The sequence below is a fragment of the Salvia splendens genome, chromosome 15, assembly GCF_004379255.2.
Source record: "Salvia splendens isolate huo1 chromosome 15, SspV2, whole genome shotgun sequence".
NCBI lineage: Eukaryota > Viridiplantae > Streptophyta > Magnoliopsida > Lamiales > Lamiaceae > Salvia > Salvia splendens.
This window is the reverse complement of record NC_056046.1, coordinates 14,463,967-14,491,682: the sequence shown is the minus strand read 5'-3', so window position 1 is coordinate 14,491,682 and position 27,716 is coordinate 14,463,967. Positions and strand designations below refer to the sequence as shown.

The 27,716-nt window shown below is 38.0% G+C and overlaps 2 protein-coding genes across 10 annotated transcripts; one reads left to right on the top strand and one right to left on the bottom strand.

Moving 5' to 3' along the window:
* The first annotated feature begins 3,959 nt into the window (after positions 1 to 3,959).
* LOC121769469 (pentatricopeptide repeat-containing protein At1g56690, mitochondrial-like) lies at positions 3,960 to 8,427 on the top strand. Of its 8 annotated transcripts, none has more exons than XM_042166285.1 (6): positions 3,960 to 4,324; positions 4,679 to 7,029; positions 7,794 to 7,882; positions 7,982 to 8,033; positions 8,130 to 8,176; positions 8,323 to 8,427. In XM_042166285.1, the coding sequence occupies exons 1-2, from the start codon at positions 4,190 to 4,192 to the stop codon at positions 6,797 to 6,799; spliced, it is 2,256 nt and encodes a 751-aa protein (XP_042022219.1). In that variant the 5' UTR covers positions 3,960 to 4,189; the 3' UTR covers positions 6,800 to 7,029; positions 7,794 to 7,882; positions 7,982 to 8,033; positions 8,130 to 8,176; positions 8,323 to 8,427. The 8 variants fall into 8 exon arrangements, with proteins under 8 accessions (XP_042022219.1, XP_042022220.1, XP_042022218.1 ...); XM_042166286.1 differs by having other exon boundaries at positions 7,979 to 8,033; XM_042166284.1 differs by having other exon boundaries at positions 7,982 to 8,176.
* Positions 8,428 to 8,835: 408 nt separating this feature from the next.
* On the bottom strand, positions 8,836 to 13,418 carry LOC121769468 (myosin heavy chain, striated muscle-like). 2 transcript variants are annotated; one of them, XM_042166277.1, is made up of 8 exons: positions 12,946 to 13,418; positions 12,516 to 12,716; positions 12,290 to 12,412; positions 12,121 to 12,149; positions 11,945 to 12,026; positions 9,561 to 11,717; positions 9,347 to 9,472; positions 8,836 to 9,244 (listed from the first exon to the last, which is right to left on the bottom strand). In XM_042166277.1, the coding sequence occupies exons 1-8, from the start codon at positions 13,021 to 13,023 to the stop codon at positions 8,969 to 8,971; spliced, it is 3,072 nt and encodes a 1,023-aa protein (XP_042022211.1). In that variant the 5' UTR covers positions 13,024 to 13,418; the 3' UTR covers positions 8,836 to 8,968. The 2 variants fall into 2 exon arrangements, with proteins under 2 accessions (XP_042022211.1, XP_042022212.1); XM_042166278.1 differs by lacking the exons at positions 12,516 to 12,716; positions 12,946 to 13,418 and having other exon boundaries at positions 12,121 to 12,197.
* Between the last annotated feature and the right edge of the window lie 14,298 nt (positions 13,419 to 27,716).

Below are 27,716 nucleotides of genomic sequence, written 5' to 3'. Positions count from 1 at the left end.
GGGCGTCCGCGGGGAATTCCCGTTTATTGCATTAAATTTTTTTAATTGTGGGAAGTCCTTCGGGAAGTCCTTGGGGATGTCCGCCACTGTGTAGTGGGAAGTCCTTATGACGTGGCAGTGCAGTGGGAAGTCCGTATGACGTGGCAGGAGGTGTTTTTGGGAATTCCGCGCCACTGCTGATGCTCTTAATGCAATAAACGGGAATTCCGCGCGGACGTCCGTGGGAGTCAACGCAATGGCGGACGTCCGCACTCCCGTCGCGACGGAAATCCGCGTAACGTCGGGGAACTGCGGTGTCCTCGGCGGAATTCCATATCCGTGCATACCATGCACAATGGCGGACGTCCGCCGCGGAATTCCAACATGCCGGTCGAAATTCCGCCGGGACGGGCGCCATGCTCTTAGGGGTTAATGAAGATGTTGGGAAATGTGAAATGTAGAAGCGAACATGTCAAATTAAAAATGGAATGCTGCAAGACTAAACACATGAATAATTGAATGTTTCAACTTAAAACGTGCATCACATAAATTCAGAAGATTCCAATTATTCAAAAGTAATCAAAATGTAAATCAGTGAGCTGGTGAGGATCCTTTGTTACCAAAGAATTATAGCACGTATATTGGAATATGAATCCGCCTCTTGTGATTTGTTGCTGAATTATACAAACTCCCTTTGCTTTATAAATCCGAAAACAAATACTGACATTAATTACAACACTAAACTGATTGTGAAGTTATGTGACGCCGACTATATTTTCTTTGCTGTAACCGACAATATACGCTATAAATCAATCCAATAAAACTATTCATTTAATCATGTGGTTATTAATATGAAAAAATAGGCAGGTCTATATATTAAATTCACAATTTTTTCGCACATCACCAGTAAGTATCTATACATATAATTATTAAAATAGGCAGGTCTAATGTGAATATTTATGAATTATGGATATAAATTTAAATATTTAAAAATTTAGTGTATGAATTTGAATATTTGCTATCTATAACTAATTCAAACATAATTAGTCACCGTTACCACTCTACTTATAAATATAACTTATGAATAATTAAATGCTAATATTTTAGTATAATATGTTCTAAAACGTTATTTTAACATATTTAAGATTTACGACTAATTTGAATTTGAAGTTAATAAAACGTAAAGTAACGGCCAATCATCGCTGCCTTTTAACAACCAATGAAATGTAAATATATATTTGAATGTATAAAGATGAGTTGCACTATTATTCAACTAATATAAAACTTACAATATTATATGTGCATAAATATCATTATGAATCATTATTATAATAATAAAATAAAAGATAACTGATATATCGTTTTTAAGATTTTAATCATAATAGGAGTAGTTTTGTTATGGAGTAGTAAACATTTCAATTGTTTAATCTAAATGAGTTCAGTAGTTGTGTAAAATCGATCAATATTAGCATGCGACATAAACTCATGAGATAAAAAATATATACGAAAATTGTAGCTTTGGATTTTCACCATTAATAAAAGAACATTCTTCTCATACGTTTAAAGTTCAATATTATTGGTTATAAATTAAATTGAGTGAACTGCACCAAATAATGATCCTAATTTTTGCACTTGTTACACCTGTGACTCATAACAAAAAAAAAATAGCACCAGAGGGGCCTAACGTTAAATATAATAATGAATCATGTTTTTTCAAACAAAAACACCCTCAGGCACTAAAAGGGCATTTTTGTCACTCCATTATATTGCTGACTTGTGATTTCTGCCACATTTCTCTCAGCAACTTCTTATGTAATTTTCTAATAAGTTTTTGTACTTCATACGTAATTAAAATTTTGTCATTATTTACACTTTCTAATTTTTTTATAATATACATATTTATCATTATCTGCATTAATTAATATGTACATAATAAAATGAGACCATTTCTTCCTTATAAAACTCATTTTCTGGTATTTTTTCCATGTTTTTATTTTCCCCTAATTTATTTTATTTACATTGATTATGGATCAATTTTATTTATTATGAAAATATTCTAATTTTGCAGTATTAATTTATAAATTTACATTGTCTTATTTCAAATACTATTATTAATAAAAAATATTGAAGGATTAAATAGCTAATACCATATGCTTGAATTTTTTAAAATATTACTCACAGTTTCAATTTTATCATGAATGACAAGAAACTATGCAAATTTATATCTAAAGATTGAATGTTCATATGATGTTAAAAATTTCAGTTTGAGCTAAATTAAAATTAGCTCAATAAAATATCAATCATAAAAATCGTCTTAAAGTTAGGCTTAGAATAACAAATTAGTTCGATAATATATACTGAAATAATATTTTAAATGTCAATGTTTTCAATAAAATAATTATTGTATCATTTAACTAAATGTGAAATATTTTTTATTATGTGTATTATTGATTCGGATTTTATTGCATAAATAACTTCACTTTTTCATATTTTTATTTCTCAATGAATTTTCTACATGATATAACTAGTACTATATTGTTACCACTAACTAGAAATAGAGGGACATAAGAATTTTTTTTACAAATATTGACAAAACTTTAATCACGTATGAAGTACCAGAACTTATTAGGAAATCACTTAAGAAGCTGCTGATAGAAATGTGACAGAATTCATATGTCAGTGAATTTAGGGATTGCCAAAAATGCCCTTCAAGCTATTTGGGCATTTTCGTCTGAAAAGTGACTAAAAAACTTCATTCGTGATTATATTTAACGTTAGGCCCCTTTGATGCAATTTTTTTTGTTAGGGGTCATTGGTATAATAAATGCAAAAGTTAGGGTCATTTGGTACAATTCACCCAATTAAATTAATACTGACAAATGCTTTACAGTTTTTGAACCGTTTTCAAGGAAAATATTGATGGAATAGGTAGTGCTTAACATTTTTCTCATGACTTTTTTAGTCCTATATTATTAGTAATAAGTTAAATAAATACTAATAAATGCTTTACAGTTTTTTGTCCATTAATATGATAATAAATTTAATATTCATCTTTATAGATGAAGGTTATAAAAGGGGAAGTATCCAGGGTAATTTCAAAGCAATTTTTTTTCCGAGGTGTCGAATGTGTGACTTTCCTTTCATTATTCTTGCGAAAAAAATGATGTAATCGGTACATTATTTTTTCAATGAGCATCCATTATATATCAGTCCTACTATTTCTTTGTTTAATTATCTTATAGTGGTGAGTTTTGTTAGAATTTTTCGTGAGTAGATTTTGGTGTTATAGGTGACGAAATGTCGTCGATTTTGATTAAGTTATGATATATGACGTTGGAGAGTGTTGGGTAGTCAGTTGTAGAGAAACCTTTTAATGTTTTCAGTTGAAATTGATTTTGTAAAATGATGAAGGGAAGATAAGTAGCGTTGGTGGTGCGAAGTTTTGGATTTCTGTTTCTCATTTGTCGTCGCTGAAATTTTCTGGCAGTTCTGATAGAGGCACAAGACTCTTCTTTAGGTTTTATTTGGTGCAAGAATGGATAGTTAATTATTTGGTTTATTTGTGTTATACATAATGTATTGATTTAATCATTGTATTTCTAAAAATAATTTTTATTTTGATTTATTCATGTTAAGTCTAATAGTTCATCTTATTCTCTATATATTGATGTTAAGCCTTATATAATTATTGTTATTTTTATAGATTTGAATTAACAAATAAATTAAATTTCTGTGCTATCGCACAGGTGTGTGGCACTAGTAATTTTATAATATGCTAGTTTCAAGTTATCAGTAGCTTGCTAATTCCTATTTAATTCAATTACTTATTTTTTAGTGCTAATTAATTTTAATCATGTTTCAAGAGTTGGAAAGTTGGACTTGGGCTTTGTTATACCAAAGCAAGCCTAACAATGGCCCAATACAAATAAGCCCAATGATTACTCCTCCTTCAACCTAACGTCTTCTTCAAATCTCACACACACAGTTGAGAGCTCAGAGCTCAGGCGGAGATTGGGCGGGGGCGGCCATGACCACTCTGTTTTTCTTAAAACATTTAAATAAATTTTACAACCAAATACTGATTCTATTATATTTATACTGCAGATACTGAATTTCTCATATAGTTATAGATAGGAAACATCACAAGATTCGATTGCGATACCCTACTCACTCAAGTAACATAGCAGAGTCGGAGAGACTGCAGCGAGAGATGGCGACTGTTGTGGTGCTTAAGCCGCTGATCAACATTGCAACTGCTTCGTCTAAACTCGACACAATTCCCTTTCTCTTCTTAAACCTCCGATCCTTTTGTTGCTCCTCTGCCGCCGAAGCACATATCAGAAAGGTACATGATCTAGTAATTAGGTATAGTATTTGGTAACTATTGTGAATGATTTTCATGAGAATTGAACGATTGCATAAAAAACTGGCAATGCAGTATCATTTTTAAGAGGGGCTTAGCTTTACTAAAAGGAAAAGAGAATTATTTTGCATAACAATGACATCAATGTTTCATCTATCTGTTGCATTCTACGATTCATAAAATTCACTGGAGAAATGAAGAAGTTTCATAACATATCTATGGACTGAAAATCTATGATGGAAAGGGGGAAAATTGTGTAGAATCACATTTATATGTTGTTATTTTAAACTACAGTTAAGTTGAAATTTTGAAGTTGGACAACTGACCCAGTTTTAGTCACTGCAGTGCTTCAGAATTAAATACAGAGGATATTGTTCTTGCACTGACATGGCAACTGCTTCTCAAATCACTTATTATGTCCGTCTGGGTGAAATTGAAATGGCACGAAAGTTGTTTGATCGAACTCCACAAAAAACTATTGCCTCATGGAACTCTATAATATCTGGCTACTTTCAGTACTGCCAGCCGAATGAAGCACAATGCTTGTTTGATGCAATGCCAGAAAAGAATACAGTTTCTTGGAATGGCTTGATTTCTGGGTACATTAAGAATAGGATGGTAAAGAAAGCTAGAGAAGTATTTGATCTAATGCCTGAAAGAGAAAGAAATGTCATAACCTGGACTGCCATGGTTAGGGGGTATGTGGAAGAAGGTTTGGTTTCGGAGGCGGAGGCATTATTTTGGCGGATGCCAATGAAGAATGTTATATCGTGGACAGTAATGTTGAATGGGCTGATCCGTGAAGGCAGGATTGATGAGGCTAAAATAATTTATGATCTGATGCCTGTGAAGGATGTTGTCGCCAAAACTACTATGATAGGAGGGCTATGCTCAAAAGGTCAGTTGGATGAGGCACGGGAGATATTTGATTGCATGAAGCAGAAAAATGTAGTTTCTTGGACAACGATGATTTCAGGATATGTACAGAATGGGAAGGCAGATATCGCTAGGAAACTCTTTGAGGTCATGCCTGAAAGAAATGAGGTAACTTGGACGGCAATGCTTATGGGCTACGTTCAATGTGCGAGGACTGAGGATGCCTGGGAGCTTTTCAAGGCTATGCCAATCAAATCAGTTGTTGCTTGCAATGCAATGGTTATTGGGTTGGGAGAGAATGGGGAAGTTTCTAGAGCAAGGAAAGTTTTTGACCTGATGAGGGAAAAGGATAATGGGACCTGGGAGGCTATGATTAAGATTTATGAGCGGAAAGGATTTGAATTAGAAGCACTTAGTCTTTTTCGTCTGATGCAGAGCGAGGGAGTCAAGTCACATTTCCCATCACTAATCAGTATTCTTTCAGTTTGTGCCACTCTTGCCACTCTAGATCATGGTAAACAGATACATGCCCAAGTATTGAGGTCCAAGTTTGATGATGATGTATATTTGTCATCTACTTTGATGACTATGTATATGAAATGTGGTGATGTTGTCAAGGCGAAAGTAATATTTGATAGATCTTCTTGCAAGGATATAGTGATGTGGAACTCTCTTATTACAGGTTATGCCCAACATGGTTTAGGAGATGAGGCGCTACAAGTGTTCAGAGAAATGTATTCATCAGGTATCCATGCAGATGATATAACATTCATCGGAGTTCTATCTGGTTGCAGTTACAGTGGAAAAGTGAAGGAAGGGAAGGAAATATTTGATTCCATGAAGTCAAAATATAAGATTGAGCCAACCACTGCGCACTATGCTTGCATGGTTGATATGCTTGGGCGAGCTGGCCAACTGAATGAGGCTTATAATTTGATAAATGAAATGACTGTAGAGGCAGATGCCATTGTTTGGGGTTCTCTGATGGGTGCATGTAGGAACCACATGAATTCTGATCTTGCAGAAGTTGCCGCGAAGAAGCTTGTCCAACTTGAACCCAAAAATGCTGGTCCCTTTGTCCTATTATCAAATATCTACGCGTCAAAAGGTAGATGGGGCGATGTTGCTACGCTGAGGAAGAAGATGAAATGTAGGAAGGTTAGCAAATCACCTGGTTGTAGTTGGATTGAGGTGGACAAAGAGGTGCATATGTTTACTGGTGGACAGAGCACACCGCACCCTGAACATATGTTGATTATTAGAACGTGGGAGAAGCTAAGTGGAATGTTAAGGGAAGCTGGATATAGCCCTGATGGAGCCTTTTCCCTCCATGATGTGGAAGAGGAAGAAAAGGCACAAAACTTAACACATCACAGTGAAAAGTTGGCTGTGGTGTTTGGACTTGTGAAATTACCTGAAGGGGTACCTATTCGAGTTATGAAAAACCTGAGGGTTTGTGGAGATTGTCATACGGCTATTAAATTAATCTCGAAGATTACTGGACGTGAGATTATCTTGAGGGATGCAAATAGATTTCATCATTTCAAAGATGGACTTTGCTCGTGTAATGATTATTGGTGATTGGTGTTTCTTTTCAATCTTATCCTTTTCTCAGAATCGTAAAGTGAAAAATCCGAAGAGCAGTGTTAATCCGGAACACCTAGTGATGTTGATGATGTTGCTGACATCTAGTGCTGAATATGGGACTGTGGCAAGTCAAGCCCAGAGAATCAACTCTAGTGACTGCTGGCTTTAATGGTGTGTAGTGCTGATGTATTCAAATGATAGTGTACCTGGGCATTGTTCAAGCTGTAAGTTTCTTACACTCTAAGGTGTACAGTAGACCCATCCTAGTTTCGATTCAGTATGGTATTTTATTAACAAAAAACTGTTAGAATTTTGGGTTACATATATTCAGGTACTACTTGTAAATCAAATGTAATTTGGAAAGCTGACAACAATACTCAATAACCTCATTGGCATACATAAAGCAGTGCAAGGCACATTGTTCTTTGTTCATATCTGATAGCATGTTATAAGCAATCTAAGCACTTTAATCTCTGTTAGTCACTTTGAACATCAGTTTTCGTACTATTGGTTGGTTCGTCTTTAATCAGGAGAATTTAGATATATCATTGTGTTTAGTGATGAGGGCGTGAGAAAATTGTCTGGCTTATCATACTCAACTCCCTTATGTGGATGTGTGCTAAATTACAGATTCTGGTCTTGCTAATCTAATAAACAAGACTTTTTTATTATGGTTGGTGTCTTAGTGTCAGTAACTTGGGCTGCCTGTATGTTGGCAACTGTTTCGCTTCCTTTTTCTGCAAATCTATTGGAGTTCTTTTACTTGCTGGATTCCTGTGAGAATGTGCATGTTAATTAAATATCTTGTTTTATGTTGTCTGCATATTTTGGTGAATTGTTTTATTCAGTAAGATCAAAACTAATGGCTGGCTAGTGACCGCTAGTCTGAGTTTAGCCAACAGAGCAAACATTCTATACTATTTATGATGCAAATTAAAGCTTGAGGTTGTTTTGTTTGCTAACTCTCCGAACTTATGTGCATTTTCAGATAATTTTGATGGTAACATTGATGAACCAGTATTAGATGACGATACTGTTCATCTCACATGTCTCTATGGCCATCTGAATTGCATCCAGGTAGAACAGTAGTTTTTTTTTTGACAAGATGGCAGGGATCATAGTTCTTTAATGGCATGAAACGAATTTAGTTGTAATACATTATACGTGACACAGCAGGTGTTGTTTAAAAGATGAGCTAACTTGGAAGCAAAGGATGCCAGCGCTGGAGGTGAGGTTATTGCTCACTGTTACTCTTCGCCATCTTGCACCTTATGATGCATCCTTACTTGATTTTTCTGAAACCCAACTTCTGCTAATGAGCCAGGCCGTGTGAAAAGAATGTTGGAGACTATTGATATTGAAGGAGACACGGTAAGTCTATCTTGCCGTGCTTCTCTCTTTGCACATAAAGCATTTCGGACTTGAGTAGTAAATTACAATCCTACATCTCTAACTTTATTTGGTTGAGTAGTAGTTGTGTATTTGACAGAAAACCTTATATGAAATTATAATATTAGGTGACAGACTTCGAAGGATAGCTCCATTCCATCTTCTGTTACATGTTATTTTCACGAGGGCAATATGGTTTGATTTTGTAGAAATAATACAAAAATTTGCGTTTATTTAACATGTGGATTCAAATTTTAGTTTTTGGTTATTTGATTTTGGAAGAGATAATACCATAAATTGTTACAAGTTGAATTTAGAGATGCATAACAGATACAGTTTTGCTGATGCATAATTGTAAATCTTAAACCAAACCTTAACTAGTGCAGCTACCAATTTCATCTCTTTCATTGATTTTCTTATTAATGAATCATTAATTCAAAGGTTAAAAGTAGCTTTTATCTTCAATATATCTTCTTTATTTATGTTTGATTTGTGCAAAACATTACAACTATTTTGACCAAAATTAATCGTGATATGCAACAATCGACTTTTAACCCAAAAGAATTACTCCAAATTCAATAGCTATAAACCAACATTCAGGCTATATAATACTACAAGACAAGAAAAATAGAATGAAAGAATTGTGTCTGAATGCATCCTCTACAAGGTATAGATCAATCTTGAAATGTATGTTACATCTTATTTCTAATGAACCAACAACAAATTTTCACAATTTACAAGTTTTTGAGTATGAAATAGTCACACTAAACATCCTTACCAGTTAACTGGAGCAAACATATTTTTCGAAGGAGACATGTTCTTTAGATTGCGAAGTTTCATTACAAGCTGTTGTCTTTCACCCTCAACTTCTGCAAACTTGAGGCTCATGTCCGAATACCTCTCGTGCATCTCCTTCAATTCCTTTTCCATTGATTTGTTTCTTTCCATTACTAATCCCATTTCGTTTTTCAGTTCTTCAATGTCTGATAAGCCGTTGCCTGCTGCTTCTCCGTTCAATCTACCCTTGGAAGCTTGATCCTCCAAAAGTGGCTGCATTGCAGCATAATTCATTATTGAAATTGTTGTGAAACAAAAGTTCGAAGAGAGATCATTTGCTGGGTAAACAAACGACGTGCAACTAACTTAACCAACCTTTTCAACTTCTTTTACATTCAGTCTTTCCTCCAACTCTTCAATTTTTTTGTGAAGAATCTTTTCTTTCTCCGAAAATGCATGAGCTGATTTTTCAAGAGAAGTCTCCTTCAAATTGATTTCACACTGTTGAAAACAGTAATGGAAATCAGTATATACATATGAATACATTCAATAGTCTGCTAAAACTCATAACAAGTGCAGACTTACTTACCTCAAGCAACTTTATTTTCTCCTTCAGATTTGAAGCCTCCTTGGATCCACGAGAAACGGGCTTGCTCGTCTTTGGACCAGATTTTACTGCATCAGCAGCTGTTGTTCTACCACTGCCATCCCTAGTTTTCCTCTCTATGATTTTGTATGCATCTTCCTTCTTCTTGAGCTCACTTCTCAACTGCAAAACTTGCTTCCTCAAACCCTCTTTCTCCACCTCATTAACTGATAGAGAATCTTTCAATTCCATACATTGAGCTCGAAGAGAATCCAGCTCCGACTGCAGATTCCCTGTTGTTTGTTCTTTTTCTTTCACTAGAGACCTCAGTCTGTTCAATTCTTTATCCAACTCTTCAGCCTCCATCTTCATAACCATGACTTTGCTCTCGAGTTCAACCTTTTCGTCGTTCCCTTGCTCCACAACCAACTCCATTTCCTTAATCGAAATTTTCATTCTCTCAAGCTCGTGCACCACATCTTTCATACTCCCCTTCTCCTCTAACAGAATCTTGTTCTTGGCAATCTGTTCTTTAATCTCCTCTTTGAGCATTGAGATTTCATTCGAGAGGAGTCTCTCCGTTTTTCCAGCAATCTCTCTGTGGCGTTCCAGCTGAATGCCTCGGTCATGTATATCTGATTGCAGCTTCTCTATTTGGTTGCTCATCGTGGTAACTTGGACTGTAACTTCTAGCAATCGAGCCTCATAATTTCCTTCAACTGACTGGTGCTCTTCAGAAATCCTACGGAGTGTTTCCTCAAGACGAGCCTTGTCCACACGGAGCTCATTTGCCTCCGCCAGAGCCTTGGTGGCCAACTTCTCATTGGCCTCAAATGTCGATGCCATCTGCACAGAAAGCTTCCTGAACTCATCCTGCAGCCGCTCTGCTGCATTGGCATTTTTCCACCTCATCTGCTTCAGTGTTTCCTCAGCCCTTATTGCTCTCTTCTCCTGCTCGACTTTGGAGCGTGTGAGGGCTTCCACATCAGCTTCAAAACCACGTGCTCTCTTCTCAACTTCCTTCTCTAGGCTTGAAACATGGCCTTGAAGTTCACTTATTCTGACAAGTGAGGATTCATACTCCTTCGTACGACTCTGCAATTCGTGCTCCAGATTCTCAATGCAGGCCCCGAGTTCATCAGCATTGGTGTCAGGAGACGAGCATTCGTACTGCATCTTGAGCTGCTCGTGGATCTGGCTCTGCTCGAGCCTACATGTCATGTCGTGATTAGCCTGCTTCATGACCTCATAATCAAGGGCTAGCTGCTCCATCTGCATTTCCAGCTCGTCTTTATCCCTCTTGTAGAACTCTATTTCATTTCGGAGCTCGGTAATTTCTTGTTCTAGAAGAGACGTTCCCTCAACTTCACCATGCTGTTTCACAATATCCTCCAGCGCCTTCTGATCCTCATCATCCTCATCATCATCGGTGTTGTTGAGCTGACAAATGACTGCCAATTGTCTTGATTCTCCATCCATCTCCTTATTTTTCTCCTCCAGCATTTCCTCAAGGTCTCTCACTGCAAGAATCAGTTCAGAGTTCGACTCTTGAGTCTTCTGGAGCTGAACAAGAAGGTTCGTGTTCAACTCTTTAGCGTAACTCAGTTCTTGCCTGAGTTCATCAACAACTGTCTGCGAATCCACTCCATCAAAGAGGAAATTACCCTTAGTTTTGCCTCGTAGCCGCTCACATTCTTCCTTGAAAGCATCTCTTTCTTGTTTCAAGCAAACAACTTCTCTCCAGTGATCCTGCCCTCTTTTGCTCTCTTTCCCAATCTGCTTCCGTAGCGCTTGCAGCTCTAACTCGGACATGTCAGCATGTCTCGACAGCACAGCAACTTCGGCTTTCAGCTTCTCGATCAGAACATCCGGAGCCTCCTCATCTAGAAAAGTTTCCTTTAAGGTGGTTGGAGAGTCATTGGGGGCAGAGTCCCTCACCCACTCCCACGACCTCCGGTGCTCTTTATGCACTGGGGAGGGCGTGTCAGATTTTGGCCCCAAATTTGTCGAAGACGATAAGTACTCAACAGGCTCGGTCTTCATCTGCATCTCCCAAGGTGTTTCTAGCCCAGAGCTGCTCCCAGAGCTCGACAGGGTGATGTCCGATCCACTAGAAGCCCTAAGTGTTGTCTCAAATTCAGCCTTACTAGATGGTGCATCCTGTTAAACAAGAACATCAAGAGAATTACTCTACACCAGTACTCATCACTAAACAATTTCACTTTGGGCAATATATTAGATTGAAAACACTCATAGGATTGAGTATTTGAATGATCAAACAACTTCAAAATTGCTCAATCCCATTATGGTATTCATATCAGTCTAAGATATGTACCACCCAAAGCAAATGCCCTGAAAGGAAGTAGTTGTAGAGAACATGAGATTACTTCAACGAAATTGCTTCCGACTGTTCCATCAACATCACGATCCTGAGAATGCAAACTTGCAATCTCATTCTCTTCAATCTCCCTGTGGAAAGAGTCAGTAAATCAAGTACTATTCTCGAATATATACGAGCATCAATACATGAAACTAGAACATAAAGAACAGTATTCATCACTACCTTTGATCATGAACCCTCTGGATAGATACCTGTTGAGACATCTTTAACAGATCAGCAATCAGTCAAGAAAACACAACCTAAAAAAAGGGAAGGAAAAGGATCCCTCAACCAACTCATAGAAAATGCAATTCAAGTATTACACGAATGCTCGATTAAAAGGGGAACTCACATGAAGCACGGCTTCACAATTTGAGTTCTTGAGTGGGATAGACGCTACGGAGGGCTTGCTTGCCTCAGCATAACTCGAAAGATCAATGGAAGCCTCTCCCACAGCTCCTGTCCTCGATGAACCCTACGAAAAACATCAAGAAAGCACAGTCTCAGCAACGAATCAATCATCTCAACAAAAGCAAAGAAACACAACAAATGCCATCTTCCTGAGCAAGCTACAGTACCGTGGCTAAGATGAAGTAATATGTCTTTTGCTGAATCCTGCCAGATTTCGGATCCCGATTGAACTTGACAGTTTCATAGACTGGATTCTCCCACACACAGCCCCCATCTCGAACTGCTGCCTTGTCCGATTTAGAAGAGGGCTTTCCGGTGTCACCGGGAACAACGGATACCATCAATCCATCCCCTCCAGCCTGTGTCACCTGATCAATTTCACACAATGCTTAATTCTCCCCCCCTCTCTCTATACCGTTTTTAGGAAATGCTAATCTTAAACTAGATAATGTGATACATAATTATAACTGCATTGTGTTTCTTTCTAATTCTATCCACACCAAACATGTTCAGTCATTGAAGAATGCTTCAATATGTTATCACAAAACCCAAAAAAGGGACATAAAAATCGAGTCTTTGTAAATATATATGGAGTACCTGAGATGCATGAAACTGCAGCTTGAAAACAGCTTTGATTCTGTTCTTGTCGCTCCACCATCGCACCGGCTTGAACATATCTACTACCTTTTCTACCTCCGCATTACGCCGGAAATGGGGGATTATTTAGACCTAATTCCGTTAGTGCGGTGAGAAATTGGAAATGCCTAATTAGAGATTTGGAGCTTAAGAGACCGGAACAGAGAAGACGAAGAAGAAAAAAAAGAAGCGCGGTGGTGAAGCAGAGTCAGTGGAGAGATTTAGGTCTCTTCATCGTGTGTTCATTGTTGAGCATAACTCCATAAAAGAACTGTATAGGTTGGCTGGCTGTTGGTATGAGAGAGAGAGAGAGAGAGAGAGAGAGAGAGAGAGAGAGTTCATTTGTTTGGGAGCTTTTGCGTTTATGTAGATGTATGAGTATGGACCAGTGTTATAATGTTGTTTTTATTGTTTACTTTTTTGGGAGGGAGAGAAAAAATGAAGATGAAGCTTGTATGAGGCGATAACCTTTTGTTTTCTAGCATTTATAGGTTGTCTTTTCTTGCTGTCGATGACGACGAACCATTTCCCATTTTTGTTTTTTATTTTGCTTTATGTTTTTGAGAATAAGGTGATCTTGCTAAATTCAAAAAAATTGTGTTTTATGTAATGAGTAATGATTAGTTAAAGACATATTTTAGATTCTGAATTATTATAACACGACCTTTAAGTAGATGCTAATCTAAAATTTATGACATTAGACATAATCTTTAAATTTATATTTATTTTTCTTTAAAAAAATGAAATATCATTAATTAGAGGTGCACGCGGTTCAGAAATAGCGGGATAAAAAAATGAAGTATCATTATTAATAATGCAAAATCCTAATAAAATGAGAAAAAAGATAAATTTACATAATTTATACTCTGTATATGCATAATAACTCCTAATTTAGTTTTATTTTTAAGAAATAATTTTATAATTAGTTATTCTATACTCCACAATTTTGGAGATTTTGTAACACTACCATTTTAGGGGAAAAAAAAGTCATTGATTTATATTATGACTTGATTACGACAATATTAATTAATACACTACATAATTAGATTAGCTATATTTAATTATAAAATAACTTTATAACTTAATATAGCACTCCCTCGTCTCATAAAGTTTGTCTTATTTTATCATTTTCGTATGTCCCACAAAGTTTATCCCACTTGAAATCTATCAAAAATAGGCATTAAATACACCTTTCAATTTCCTCAACGTAGGACCCTATTCGACTACACACCTCCATTTAATACAAAGTCAAACAATTCTTAAAATCCGCGTCGAGTCAAACTGAGACTAACTTTGTGGGACGGAGGGATTAATACCTATTTTTCAAATAAATTTTATTATTATTTTATACGTTTATTATAAGTATCTAGTATTTTCTTTGCTTATTATTGTATCCTTCCACAACGTAACTTAGTTTATTTTTTCGTTAAATTTTCTAAAAGTCATGACCACACCAAATGGTTTGATGCAAAAGGTTGACCCTCGTCATTCATCATGCATCAAATAGATTTTCATCAGACAACAATACTATATTTATCCTATAACAAGCTATTTTTCATCATTGAGTAATGGAGTACTCCTATATTTATCGTATGACAAACATATTTCTATCATATATTAATACTTATAATGGAAATAAAATCGTTTTAATTAAGCACGTACAGATTTACATCATACAGTCAATGAGTCAAATTATATCTATATTATAATATGACAGGGATAGAATCGAATTAATTAAGATAATCAAATCAGATTGGACAAAAATATAGCATATCTGAATAAAGGGAAAGGAAAATCTAACATATAGCATAAACAAAACTTTAATATATTAAGTAATTATTCTTATGTCTTTCAGTAATATTTATACTATATTGCTATGTAGTGTCTTATTTATATCTATTAGATATTCAAAATCAATGATTAATATTGATTATTAGTTTTATATTAAGATTTGATTATTCCAATGCATCCCTAAATTTATTACTTACTACTATACAAAGGCCTCCAATGTATATTAAAAGTTTAAAAAAATTACATTCATTGAGTACATATGGTCAAGGCGGACACATGTGGAGAGAGGGTAGGGCTTTAGCCCCTAATGAATTTATATTTTTTATTTTTTCTTTTATAAAGTTTTATAATTTTTTCATAATTTATACATATAATTATATTAAAGCCCTTGTTAGTAATTTGATTATTCCAATGCATCCCTAAATTTATTACTTACTACTATACAAAGGCCTCCAATGTATATTAAAAGTTTAAAAAAATTACATTCATTGAGTACATATGGTCAAGGTGGACACATGTGGAGAGAGGGTAGGGCTTTAGCCCCTAATGAATTTATATTTTTTATTTTTTCTTTTATAAAGTTTTATAATTTTTTCAAATAATTAAAGCCCTTGTTAGTAATTTAAATCACATAGAAAATTGTTTTCAAATAATATTTTGAAAATATAGCCCTTATTAATGCTTATTTCTGCGTCCGCCCCTGCATATGGTCCACCTAATGCATGTGAAATATTTATTTGATAAGTATTGTTTTATTAACTTTAACCCAAAACTTTTGTTACAAGAAACATTGGTGGATGTGTGGTACCTAAAGATGAAAACTGGGTACCTTATCAAATGAGCCAAGACATCCATACACTATTTTACTATTGGCTAAAACCGCCCTCTTTGTTTCTATAGCATAACTTCTACTCTAACCTTCCTTCCCTACGTATATTTTTGTCGACCCATTTATTTATATAGTACTATATGAACTTACTAGTAGTATTTATAACTAATGTGTTTATTTTACACTTTGCTATTAAATTAAATCATAAGGTTAACTATACCTTTGATTAGAATAACAAATAACGCATGACCATCTTTTCCAGCCTAGCTTTCGATATAGATATAAATGTTGTGGTTTTTAAAACAATGCAAATTGATGTAAATATTGTGTGGTTTTTTTTATTGCATTTGACTATGATAAGAAGCCTTAGTGACGAGTTTTTGTTATATTTAGTAAAACTCAATCAATTAAAAGAAAGAGTTCATTTCGTCAATAAACCTCTTATTTATTACTTTGCACAACTGATGCGGTGACAATAAGAGAGTCTGTTACGATCGAACCCTTTAAAGACCAACGTCATCCTCGTTAATTATGACCACATTGTTAATTGTTGGCTTATTTCCATACCAATAATTGGACATATGGCGTTAGAAAAAATAAGAGGACAAAGGGGAAAAGGGTGTGTGTTTGATGGGTGGAGATTTATTTGTTATCTTGGCTTTAAAGAGCATCGTTGTGATTTAGCATATGAATCCCACGTGAACTCTGCCCACTCTCCCTTTATGAGGTTTTCTGTCACTATCCACACCAAAAAAGTATGTACAAATTTAAAGAGAAAATGTCATTTTACATTAAATCAATGCTTCATTTTTTTGTGATTATACATTTATAATCCAAAGCAAGCTATATTACAAATTTATATTCTATAATTAATCCACCAATGCCTTTTAACGGTTTAACCGCAAATATTACGGAGTATATTCCATATATCGGCATCGTGTCACACACACACGCACACATATTAATGGCTCGGAAAGGGGACCAGTATATTTTTGAAATGTGTAAAAAATTGAAATGGCCTAAGAGCATCCGCAATGGCGGACGTCCACGCAGAATTCCCACCGGAGTGCGGGAATTCCGTGGCAGACGTCCGCCATTGCGCGTCCCCTTCCACGGATACGGAATTCTGCGAAGGAATTCGCAGTTCCGCGGCCATCGGCGGAATTCCGCGCGGACTTCCGCCATTGCGTTGACGCCCACGGAATTCCTGTTTAATGCATTAAATGTTTTTTTTTCGGTTCCTATATATACATCCCGTTGAACTTCATTTCATTCGCACCACTTGTATTAACAAGTTTCTCTCTCTCTAAATTTCTTTTATATATTCATAATGGCCGGTAGTGGTAGTGGTAGTGGTGGTGGTGGTGGTGGGCATTATGAACACATGATGCGGATGATACACGCACGTGTGCGGGAGGCTGCTGAGAGGAAGGAACAAGCGGCCGCGGCGCCTGCGGTGCCTCGACCCATCCATCGTCGAACTATAGTCTCCCGGGATCACCTCACTGCCCACAAGCGGTTGTACGAGGATTACTTTGCGCCGGAGCCACGATTTGGGGAGAACCTATTCCAGCGACGGTTTAGGATGCATCGGCTGCTCTTTATGCGTATCGAGGACGCTTTGGAGCGTCGATACGGGTATTTTAGGGTGCAGGAGCGTGCGACTGGTAAACCCGGCCACACGCCAATTCAGAAGTGCACTGCCACATTTAGGCAGTTGGCATACGGAGATTCGGCCGACATGTTCGACGAGTACCTCCACATCGGCGAGACGACTGCGCGCGACTGCCTGAAGTATTTTTGTCAGGGCGTTAGAGAGATTTTCGGGGATAGGTATCTTCGAAAGCCTACCCCCGAAGATTGTCAGGCTCTGCTGAATATGCACGAGAATCAGCACGGGTTTCCGGGGATGTTAGGCAGCATAGATTGTATGCACTGGGAATGGAAGAACTGCCCCGCTGCCTGGAAATGGATGTACACTACTAGTTTCAAGGCCAAGAATCCCACGATGATCCTTAAAGCGGTAGCTGACTATCGGCTGTGGATTTGGCATGCCTATTTTGGAGTAGCCGGGTCGAACAACGACATCAATGTCCTCCAGTAGTCGCCCTTTTTCAACGACCAGTGCATGAGCCTCGGTCCGGCCATCAACTTCGTCGCCAACGGCAACCAGCACAACATGGGCTATTATTTGGCGGATGAGATATACCCGATGTGGCCCGTCTTTATGAAGGCGATCAGGTGCCCAGTAGATGAAAAGAATATATACTTTGCGCAACGTCAGGAGGCAGCGCGCAAGGATGTGGAACGGGAATTCGGAGTGCTACAGGGTCGATGGGCGGCAGTGAAGGGTCCCGCACGGCTGTGGTATGTTGACAGCATCGCCGACATCATGTACGCATGTATTATCATACACAACATGATTGTCGAAGATGAAGGTCCAGCACTGACTGAGTGGACCAACGAGGACGCTGATGCTGCGGGTCCAAGCCACGGCGTGGCCACTGGCAATGTCCGCATGGGGATACCCCACGACGATGTCGATCGAGTCCGTGCATTCACCGACATGCGCCAAAAACAAGTCCATGTTCAACTCCAGAACGATATTATTGAAGAAGTATGGCAGCGGAGTGGTCGTCGTTGATGTGGGGGTGAAACATTATTGAAATGTATTTTTTAAATTTGGTGAAATGTACTTTTCTTTTTTTATTTTATTAATGGAATATTTTTCCCTATTTGTGTCGACTATTTAAATCCGTAAATTTCTTACTTCCGGAAATTATTTAATTTGTGAATTTGTGATTTTTTTTAATTGAGGGAATTCCTTTGGGAATTCTGCAGGGAATTCTGCCACTGTGCAGTGGGAATTCCTTATGACGTGGCAGTGTAGTGAGAATTCCTTATGATGTGGCAGAAGGTGTTTTTGAGAATTTCGCGGGGAATTCTGCCGGGAATTCCGCACCACTGTGGATGCTCTAAATTAGTGGGACGGAGAGAGGGAGTACATATTAGTACTACTATCCTCGTCAAGATTTATCCTTTCTTCCTGCTATTATTACTTCAAAATTGACGCTTAAATCCACATATTAGAGTAACAAAATTGAACGTGTTGGATGGATTATATATATAATTAATGGCTAATCATGATATAATTGCTAATAAGAACAAATTAGTTGAGAGATAGAGGCAATCCATCATCCAGCCAGGAAGATTAATACTTCGCTTTTGTACTAATCCACCATCACATGTTCTTGCAACTTTCTCAATACCGACATTTGATGCTCACAAGGTTTCCTATTCAAATCAACTTCAAGATGTCCATCGTATCTATCTAGTACACAAATATATTACTACTATACCACATCGGTGTACAAAGAGAATTGAAATCACTATATAAGTCTCATGAGCCCCTCCTCCTATCACCAATTGGGTTTATGATAGAACTCATGAATTTCTATCATCTAGTATCCAAATCCTTTAAGTTGGGATTTGAAGATTACTCGAGTTGTTGTTCACTTGATTATATCAAGTATTTGTTAGCTTATGTTTTGTTCTTTTGATGTACATACATTTGATGCTATGTTGTGCTTTTTTTATGTTGAATTGCCACCATTCTAGATATTTTGCTAGTCAAATCCTCAATGGAAAAAAATATTAAAGTATTTGAATTCTCAATTTGGACTTAAGTAAATGCTCGTGATACTATCTTTCATAAGGCAAATCTTGAGATGGATTTCGCATTAAACATGAATGGCATTGGTTCACCTAATTCAAATTGTTTGATTAAAGTTTAGTCTTTCCTACATTGATTTTATTGATTACGAGTTCCTAATTACTTCTAGACTGATTGATTTATTGATTAAGAGTTCATAACAAGCTAATAGTTTCTACATTTAGTATAACACCATAATTTCAATGTTGAATTCGATAAAGGGTTTGGTGATTTATGAACCCCACCTAACTATTCTTAAAAAAACAAAAAATAAATAAAAATAAAACCTCACCTACCTATCAATATATATACAACATTTTGCATTCATTTGTGTGTGTGTGTGTGCATTTGATATTTGACGTGTATTGATAAATGGATATATACTAGTACTATAATAGTAAAAGATAATTTCGCCATGAACTTTCACTTTTTCGGGTTTTCTCCTGCAATGAATGAACTTGGCTATTATAAAGAAAAGAAAGATATTTTCAATATCTAATGTGATGCTACAATGATGAGACAAAAAAAATAATGTCCAAATCTTGAGAAAAGATCAAATGATGAGTTATAGTCACGAGGAGATGACTGCTTTATGAGGCAACTTTATCTTTAATTTCACATGATCACAATAAAGATGCCATATCAATTTCACAAGCCGTTTACTTGTAGAGGAGGATTAAAAACGAAAAGAGAAAAAGAAAAAAAACATTCTAAACTATAATAATTAGTGAAAATTACAATTAAACCTCCTGACCAACCAATCGTTTTAGTAGATGCCTAGAATTATGAAACTGCAGAAATAACAAATGATTAATCTTAATGTGTTGGAGGTAAAGATACATTTTAGGTAGTTTTGTGATTAGTTATATAGGGAAAAATTAGGGTACATCCCTATTTATATATACATATTTATTTAATAAATATTGTAGTATATGAGCTATATAGTAAAAACAAATTTATAAAGAACCTGAAATCCTTCGATTGTTACTATTTTTAATTTATAACATTTTAATTTAAAATAAACGAGTAATTCCAAAACATAAAAAAAAAAGTATTTTGTAAAATCAAATCCAACCAGTTTACTAAGTAGCGTGGACTGGGCCCATATATTTACAAAGCCTCAACCTACTCTAATCATGGGGTGTGAACCTAGTTGGGCCTCATGCTAATCATACCTTATCGGGCCAGCCCATTATAAATTTGGCGGAGTATTTTAGAATTACTACTATTTAAATACTTATTAACTGATTTAATCAATTTTCATTGGAAAATATTTCTAAAAATCACACGAAAGTACCTCAATTTGCGCGTGGAAGTAATAAATGGAAAGAGGTCAAAATATATAAACACAACAATTTTCATGGTTTAGTTAGTTCATGAAATCATTTTTTTTCACAAAGGCTTGTTTTTTTAATAACATTCCATTTGGTACATGCAAATTGCAGTGTATAATTATAATTGGATTCTTCATTTCTAAATTCAATATTTTGTATCATAAAAATATTTGGATTTAAAATTGAATTACAATTTCAAATTTCTCGATTCCATAATTCAAATTCCATATGTGAAGTGGATAATTGGAATTTCAAATAGTTATAAATTAGATACCTCCGTTATTTATATCTGTACTGCATACGCAATACACACACAAAGTATTTGAGCATCCACAATAGGGACGGATGTCCCGGCGGACAAGCTCACAGACATCCCAAAAACACCTCATGCCACGTCATAAGGACATCCCACTGCACTGTCACGTCATAAGGGCATCCTACTGCACAATAGCGGACATTCCGGCGGACAAGCGCAATAATAAAAATTCACAAATTCACAAATATGCAATTTACGGAATTAAAATTTTGACACGAATACGGGAAAAATGCAACGATTTTATTTCAAAAAAAGAAAACATACTCCCTTCGTCCCTCTGTAGTTGAGTCGTATTCCTTTTTGGGTTGTCCCACTTTGGCTGAGTCGTTTCCTTTTTTGGCAAAAAGCAACAACTTTTCTTTTCTCTTACTTTACTCTCTCCTACTTTATTCTCTCTTCATCTCTCTACTATTTCTTTCCTACTTTATTATACATTTACTTAACTCACATAACACAACTTTTCTTAAATTCCATGCCGAAAAGAAACGCTTCTACTATAGATGGACGGAGGCAGTACATAATTAAATTTAAAAAAAATACATAGTTCATAAAAAAACGCCCCAAAGCTTCGACACATGCGGCCCCCTTCTTACTCCTCATCGTCCCCTTGGCCAGTCCCGTCGGCTCTCCCGGGCAGGGGTAGGAGCCCCCAAATCGTGTCTCATACTGTCGATGACCCCCTTGGGCATCTCCTTGTGTAAGGGGTCAATCGTCGTACTCCACTTTTGTATGACGTCTATCATGCTCTGCTGCTGTTAGATGTGCGCGAGGTGGGTGAGCTCGGGACTGAGCTCGCTAGGAGCTGCCGATTGGACCTCGTGGGACCCGCTGGCGCTTCCCCTAGACATCCGCATCACGGTCTTTTGCCCAACCGGGCGACGACGGCGGGAAAACGAGGGAGGGGTCGGGGTCTCTTCGGGGAGGTCGTGGGAACCGGCACTGCTGCTGTACTCGCCGGAGGCATTGAGCTTCGTCCACTTCGGCCAGCCAGCTTCAACACCCGCACGGAAACATGGCGGATTCCTGCAGCACAAGATAGGCATCCCAGTATTTGAAGTTGCCGAACTGCCCCTTCTCGGTTACTGCTGCATAGACAAATTCTTCACATCCTCCATGGACATGTTGCTGGTTGCCGTGCGGGTGTTGTTTTCGTATATGCCAGCAAATCAGGTGATGGCCCTCCTCATCCGCTCCAACTGTTTCTGGCACTGCTCACACCCGTGATACTTCCAACCGGACGGGCAGAATTTGACGTAGGCCTGGCTAATGCGCCACCACATCCTGTCAATAGTCTGATTAACGCCGATAATGAGATCCTCAACTACACCGACCCAGGCCTTTGCCAGAGCAACGCACTCCGCCTCGCTCCAGACGGTCCTCTTTCCCTTCCGGCCTCCTCCTCCCCCTCGTCCCCCGCCTCCCACTCGTCCTCCCCACGCGAGGACTCACCAACGCCCCTGTGATATGCTCGGATTTTGCATGGTTTTAAGGCCATTATTTGGTCCGTTTTTAATGTCAAAGTTACCTTACATGTCCATTATTTGCATATTTTATCTATTTTGGTATTTTGACATGTTTTGTGTGAAATGTGCATATTTGAGCATAAAAAGGGAGTCAAAACGTGAAGTAGGAAATTTGGAGTTTCAGATAGCGTCCAACGACCGCCCCTTCTGTAGCGGCCCGTTTCGGGAAATCTGTGCATGGAATGAAGACACCCCCGGCGACCGCCGGGAAGTTCATGGCAACCGCCACCAAAGAGTCAGAAGCTTCGAATTAATGCGCGGCGACCGCCGGCCAAGGTGCGGCGGTCCGCCACAAAAGAGTGGCGAGCAGATTTGCCCTAATTTCCTCTCCAAGATTTACCATGTTTTGTAACCCTTTTCCTTATTTGAGAGAGGTGATTTTTCCCCTATAAATACCCCCTCAAGCTTCATTATTAGTATCCTCTTTTTGCAACATATTTTCTAGAGATTAAAAGTTAGAGTGCTTCATTGTGCAGGGAGTTGAAGAAGGATTCAAGAGCATCAAAGCTACAAGGATTCAACCTTTGGGTTTTATTTGCTCTAGTTTTATGTTTTAATTGTTTTCCCTTCAATCTATGTCTTTAGATTATTACATCATGTGTAACTAAATTCATAGGATTCTAGGGATGTGTTAGTAATGACTTTGGTTATACAATTCCTTTTCTATTTAATATCCGTTTTGTTTTTACTTTGTTTCTTCTCTAAGTGAATAATGATGCTTCATGATTGAGTGACACAATCTTGGATGATTTAATATAACTTGCTACATAATCGTGAGATGAGGTTGGCGAGTTAGATCCACTTAGTAGACACTACAATTAGCTTCCTTTAAAACGACACTGTTAATTGAGAGTGAGGACTTTTCAATGGTCTTAGGAGCTTTTAGGAGTTACATATTTAGAATTGACAACCCTAATGTTAGTAATCAACGTTTGTATCACATGAGCATAAACTAGGTGACTCGTCCTATCAAAGTAAGAATTGTACTAGGGTATTGTAGTTGGAACTTGTATAACCATAACTGTGAACGCACATCCATGGAATTCCCTTATCTCTATACTTTTATCTCCGTGATTTATTTGCATCTAGTTGTTTATTGCTTTCAAATTGTTCTTTTTTTTCAAAATTCTCAAAATCTTTCGGTTTTCCAAATAGTAATTGAGTTTTAGTAGGAGGTAGCCAATTTGTGATTGTTTTCCCCGTGATCGATATCTGGTACTGACCTTTAGCTATACTGTTCCTAATTTGTATACTTGCAGATATTTATAGTGCTAATAAAAAGTGCATCACCCTGCCCCTGCCCCTGTCAATGTACTTCATGTGCACGTTCAAGCTTTGGACGTCATTCTAAACTTTTCCCAGCCTTTGATTAGTAACCTCCATGTACTTGTCAGTTTTCTCCATGTACTTGGTAGTCTGAATCATGAATGCTACCAAGATATCTTTTGTAGTAGGCTTCTTCTGCTCATCGACCATTTCATTAGCTACTGTGAATCCTGGTGGTGGTTGCAAAACATTGTTAGGATTCCCATAAGAGAGATTGGGATGTACCTTGTTACCATAGTGGTTATATTTACCACCACCTTGGTTGGGGCGATAGTTGTTGAAGTTCATGTTATTCCCTCCTTGGTGCACATAATTGACATTTTCAACTCCCCCTTGAATCTCTGGCCTTGACTGTCTCATCTCCATGATTCCCAATTGTGTGGTCAAAAGATCAAGCTATTTTGACGTTCTGTCTATTCTATCATCTTCTGTAGCAGAGGCCACCCTGTATGACTTGTTTTCGTCATTGTTCCATCCTTCATCAGTGGAAGCTACTCGCTCAATCACTTGCATAGCGTCATTCTCTCCTAAGTGGAGGAGTGCCCCTCCTGCGCTCCAATTCAGTTCATGCATTGCATCTGGAATGCACCCCATGTAAAAAGCTATGACTTGATGTCTCGGACTTAGACCATGGTTGGGGCATCTCTTCAACAGTGTCTTGAATCTGGCCCATGCTTCTCAGATTGTCTCATGAGGCTTCACCTGGAACTGAATTATCTCTGCTTGCCTATTTAGAGCTTCACTGGGTGGGAAGTATTTCTCCAAAAATAAGTCAACCATGGCATCCCATTTTCTAACAGATCCTGGTCCCATGTTGTAGTACCAGTCTCTAACAACTTTTTTAAAGGAAAATTGGAATAACCTTAGTCTGATCTGTTCGTCTGTCACCCCATTAAGCTTCGCCGTGTTGCTAATATGAATAAACTTGGTGAGATGCTTGTTGGGATCTTCATTGGTCCTTCCCCCAAAAGCATTAGCCTCTGCCATATTAAACAATCTTGTTCTGAGCTCAAAAGTGTTGCCATTGATCTGATCATTGCCAATTGGTGGGTTCGCTACCTCTCTGTAAGCGAACATGTTTTGCACTAGCACTATGACTTGTTTTTCATCTTGTTCTTTTAGTTGTTTCACCACATCAGCAAGTTGTTGTTGGAGTTGGACTACAGGATCTGGGTGTGGTGCATTGTTCTCTCTGTTGTCCGCCATTATTATTGCAAAAGGAGTAGGCGATTCTCTCTTACCATGCGGAAGTGATCGGCCTTGGATCGGGGATGAATCTTGGATCCTTTGGTTGAACCTTCTCTGAGCGTTCCTCCTTCGGTTGGATGCTTCGATCTCAGGATCAAATAACTTTAATGGTTGCCCCTTAGAGCGAGTGCGCATACAACTTGAAAAGAAAAACACAAAAGTGAGAATAACTCAAAAAAAGAAAAAAAATAGAGCAAGTAAAATCTAGATTAGTAATCTTAATTTTTATAACGATATTAGGCTATAGTAACACAAAATTGTCCCCGACAATGGCGCCAAAAACTTGACTCAACTTATTTTTAACACAAGTATACCTGCAAGTGTACGGAGCTAATGTAGCAAACAGTAAGCAAAGAGTATCGTATGCATAGAGACAATGAGTGTCAACCTAAGTCCACGAACCAACCTCAACTACTATCTAGATGAATCAGATGGTTTTGTTTTTCTAAATCTACTTAAAAGCAAAGTGAAAACAATTAAAAACAACTAGAGAACTAAAAGCAATTAAAAGAGAACGGATGTAGATCAAGGATGAGGAAGGTAGAATCCTACGGGATCGATAACAACTATCATATGCTCAACTAATTTCCAATCTATGCCAACAAGGGGTCTCAAGGGTTATTAAGCTATCACTAAAGTAAAACTATATCTTCTCCCGAAGCATACAATTTATAGATTGTTACCTAGAACCGAAGTGTCCTTCCTAGAACTAAGACAACAACTCCTAAGAGCTCCTAAGATACTTAGCTTCATTCAAAGGCTCAAATCTCCCGATTATATTGGCAAAGACGTCAATTTATCTTCTTTCAAATTAAACTACTCATCTCCCGAGTATTGTAGTAAAATCCACATGCATTTATAAGGTGATCAGTCAAATAAATGTATAAGCACAAGAGAAGTCAAAATAACCATATGAGCCATGATATAGAAAAAGGAAATCAATTAAACATAAGAATCATTGTATCTCCCCCGTAGAACTCTAAGGAGGATTTAGCTACTCATGTTCATCACAAAAGTCAAAGAAATATTCAAAAAAATATTTAAAAACATTGTTTGGACAAAAATAAAACTAAAATATGAACTCCTAGAATTGGATTGGGCGGATTGGAGACCTCGTCTTCAATCTTGCGATGAATACTTGTCCTTTGCTCGTTCTTCTCTTCTTTCTAGGTGAAAAACTGGGATTTTTGGGGTAGGAGGCGTGTAGAATGTGTTGGGAGGTGTTTCTCAGGCATATATATACCTAGGGTTGACTTTGGGCACGAAATAAGCTGTCGGTCAAACTTGGCAGGTCGCTAGGTTTGTTGTGTGTTGAAGCTGGCGAGTCGCCAGCTGCCTACGGCGTTTTTCCCGTGTTTTACTGGTGGGTCGCCAGGTTCATTTGCATGCGAACCCGGCGGGTCGCCAGCTATGTCACTGCTCCGCGCAGTCTTTGTGAAACGGTCATAACTTCTTCTACCGAACTTCGATGAGATGTTTAAGATATCCACGCGAAGCTCTTTCGAAGACGAAGAGAATAATATGCAATATGGACTGATTGGACTTCAAAATCTCCAGAAAAACTGTCTCGAACCAAAGCTGTTGCACATTCACATATTTTGTACATTTTTCTACACATTCTTCACAAAATAGTCAAAATACCAATATTATAGAGAAGTAGCTATAACCATGTCTCAAAGTACACAATATATGATCAAAACCAAGTAAAACTACCCTCTAAAACCATATAAAATCGAAGTGAATCAGCCCCTGCCCTTGCCCTTCTTCTTCGACTTCCCTGCCGAAGCCCCTCGTCCTCTACCGCCGGTGGTATCTCGGTAGGAGACTCCCTGATAGAGATATCCCCAACTCCTCAAAAGAGAAAGTCTCAATGCCGGTGAACTGAGTATCCAGTGGAGTACTCTGGGAACCGGCGGATAATAAATCCATGTAGGGCTGATAGACATTGTCCCTAGGTGATTGGGGGACCCCCACTCTGCTCCCCCCAGCAGCGGCAGGCATGCCCTGCATCATACCGGGCATCATCATCTCGGGCATCATGCCACCCATTCCCGCCGCCATCCCGGGCATCATCCCTGCAGCCATCCCCGTCATCCCCCCACTCACCCCAGGCATTTGGGGCACCATCCCACCCATCCAAGGGTACATATTATAGTACCTGCCCATCATTCCCGGCATTTGGGGCATCACCCCGCCATCCCGGGCAACCCTGCATTTATGCCGACGTTTCCCCCACCTCCAACGGGGAATGTCGGCGTTTGTGACTCGTTCGTGGTGAGAGAATCACGGTCGTGCTCCATTTATCTTCAAAAGAAATGAGAATAGAAAGAGAGAAACTCATTAATACAAGTGGTGCAAATGAAATGAAGTGCAACGAGCCGTATATATAGAGTTTTGGAAAAAAAATCGGAAAATGGGACGTCCGCCGGGACGTCCGTCATTGCACCACAATAGCGGACGACACGACGGATGACCCGACGGACGTCCGCTCACACCCACGGACGACCTCTCGCCCGTCATTTTCTTCCTCTCGCCGCTCGTTCGTCGCAATAGTGGACGAGACCAATTAGGTTGCAGCAGACGAGACCCTAAATGGAAATTCAACCAAATTAAAATATTAAATGTTGTAGCAATATGCTACCAAAATCTTCTA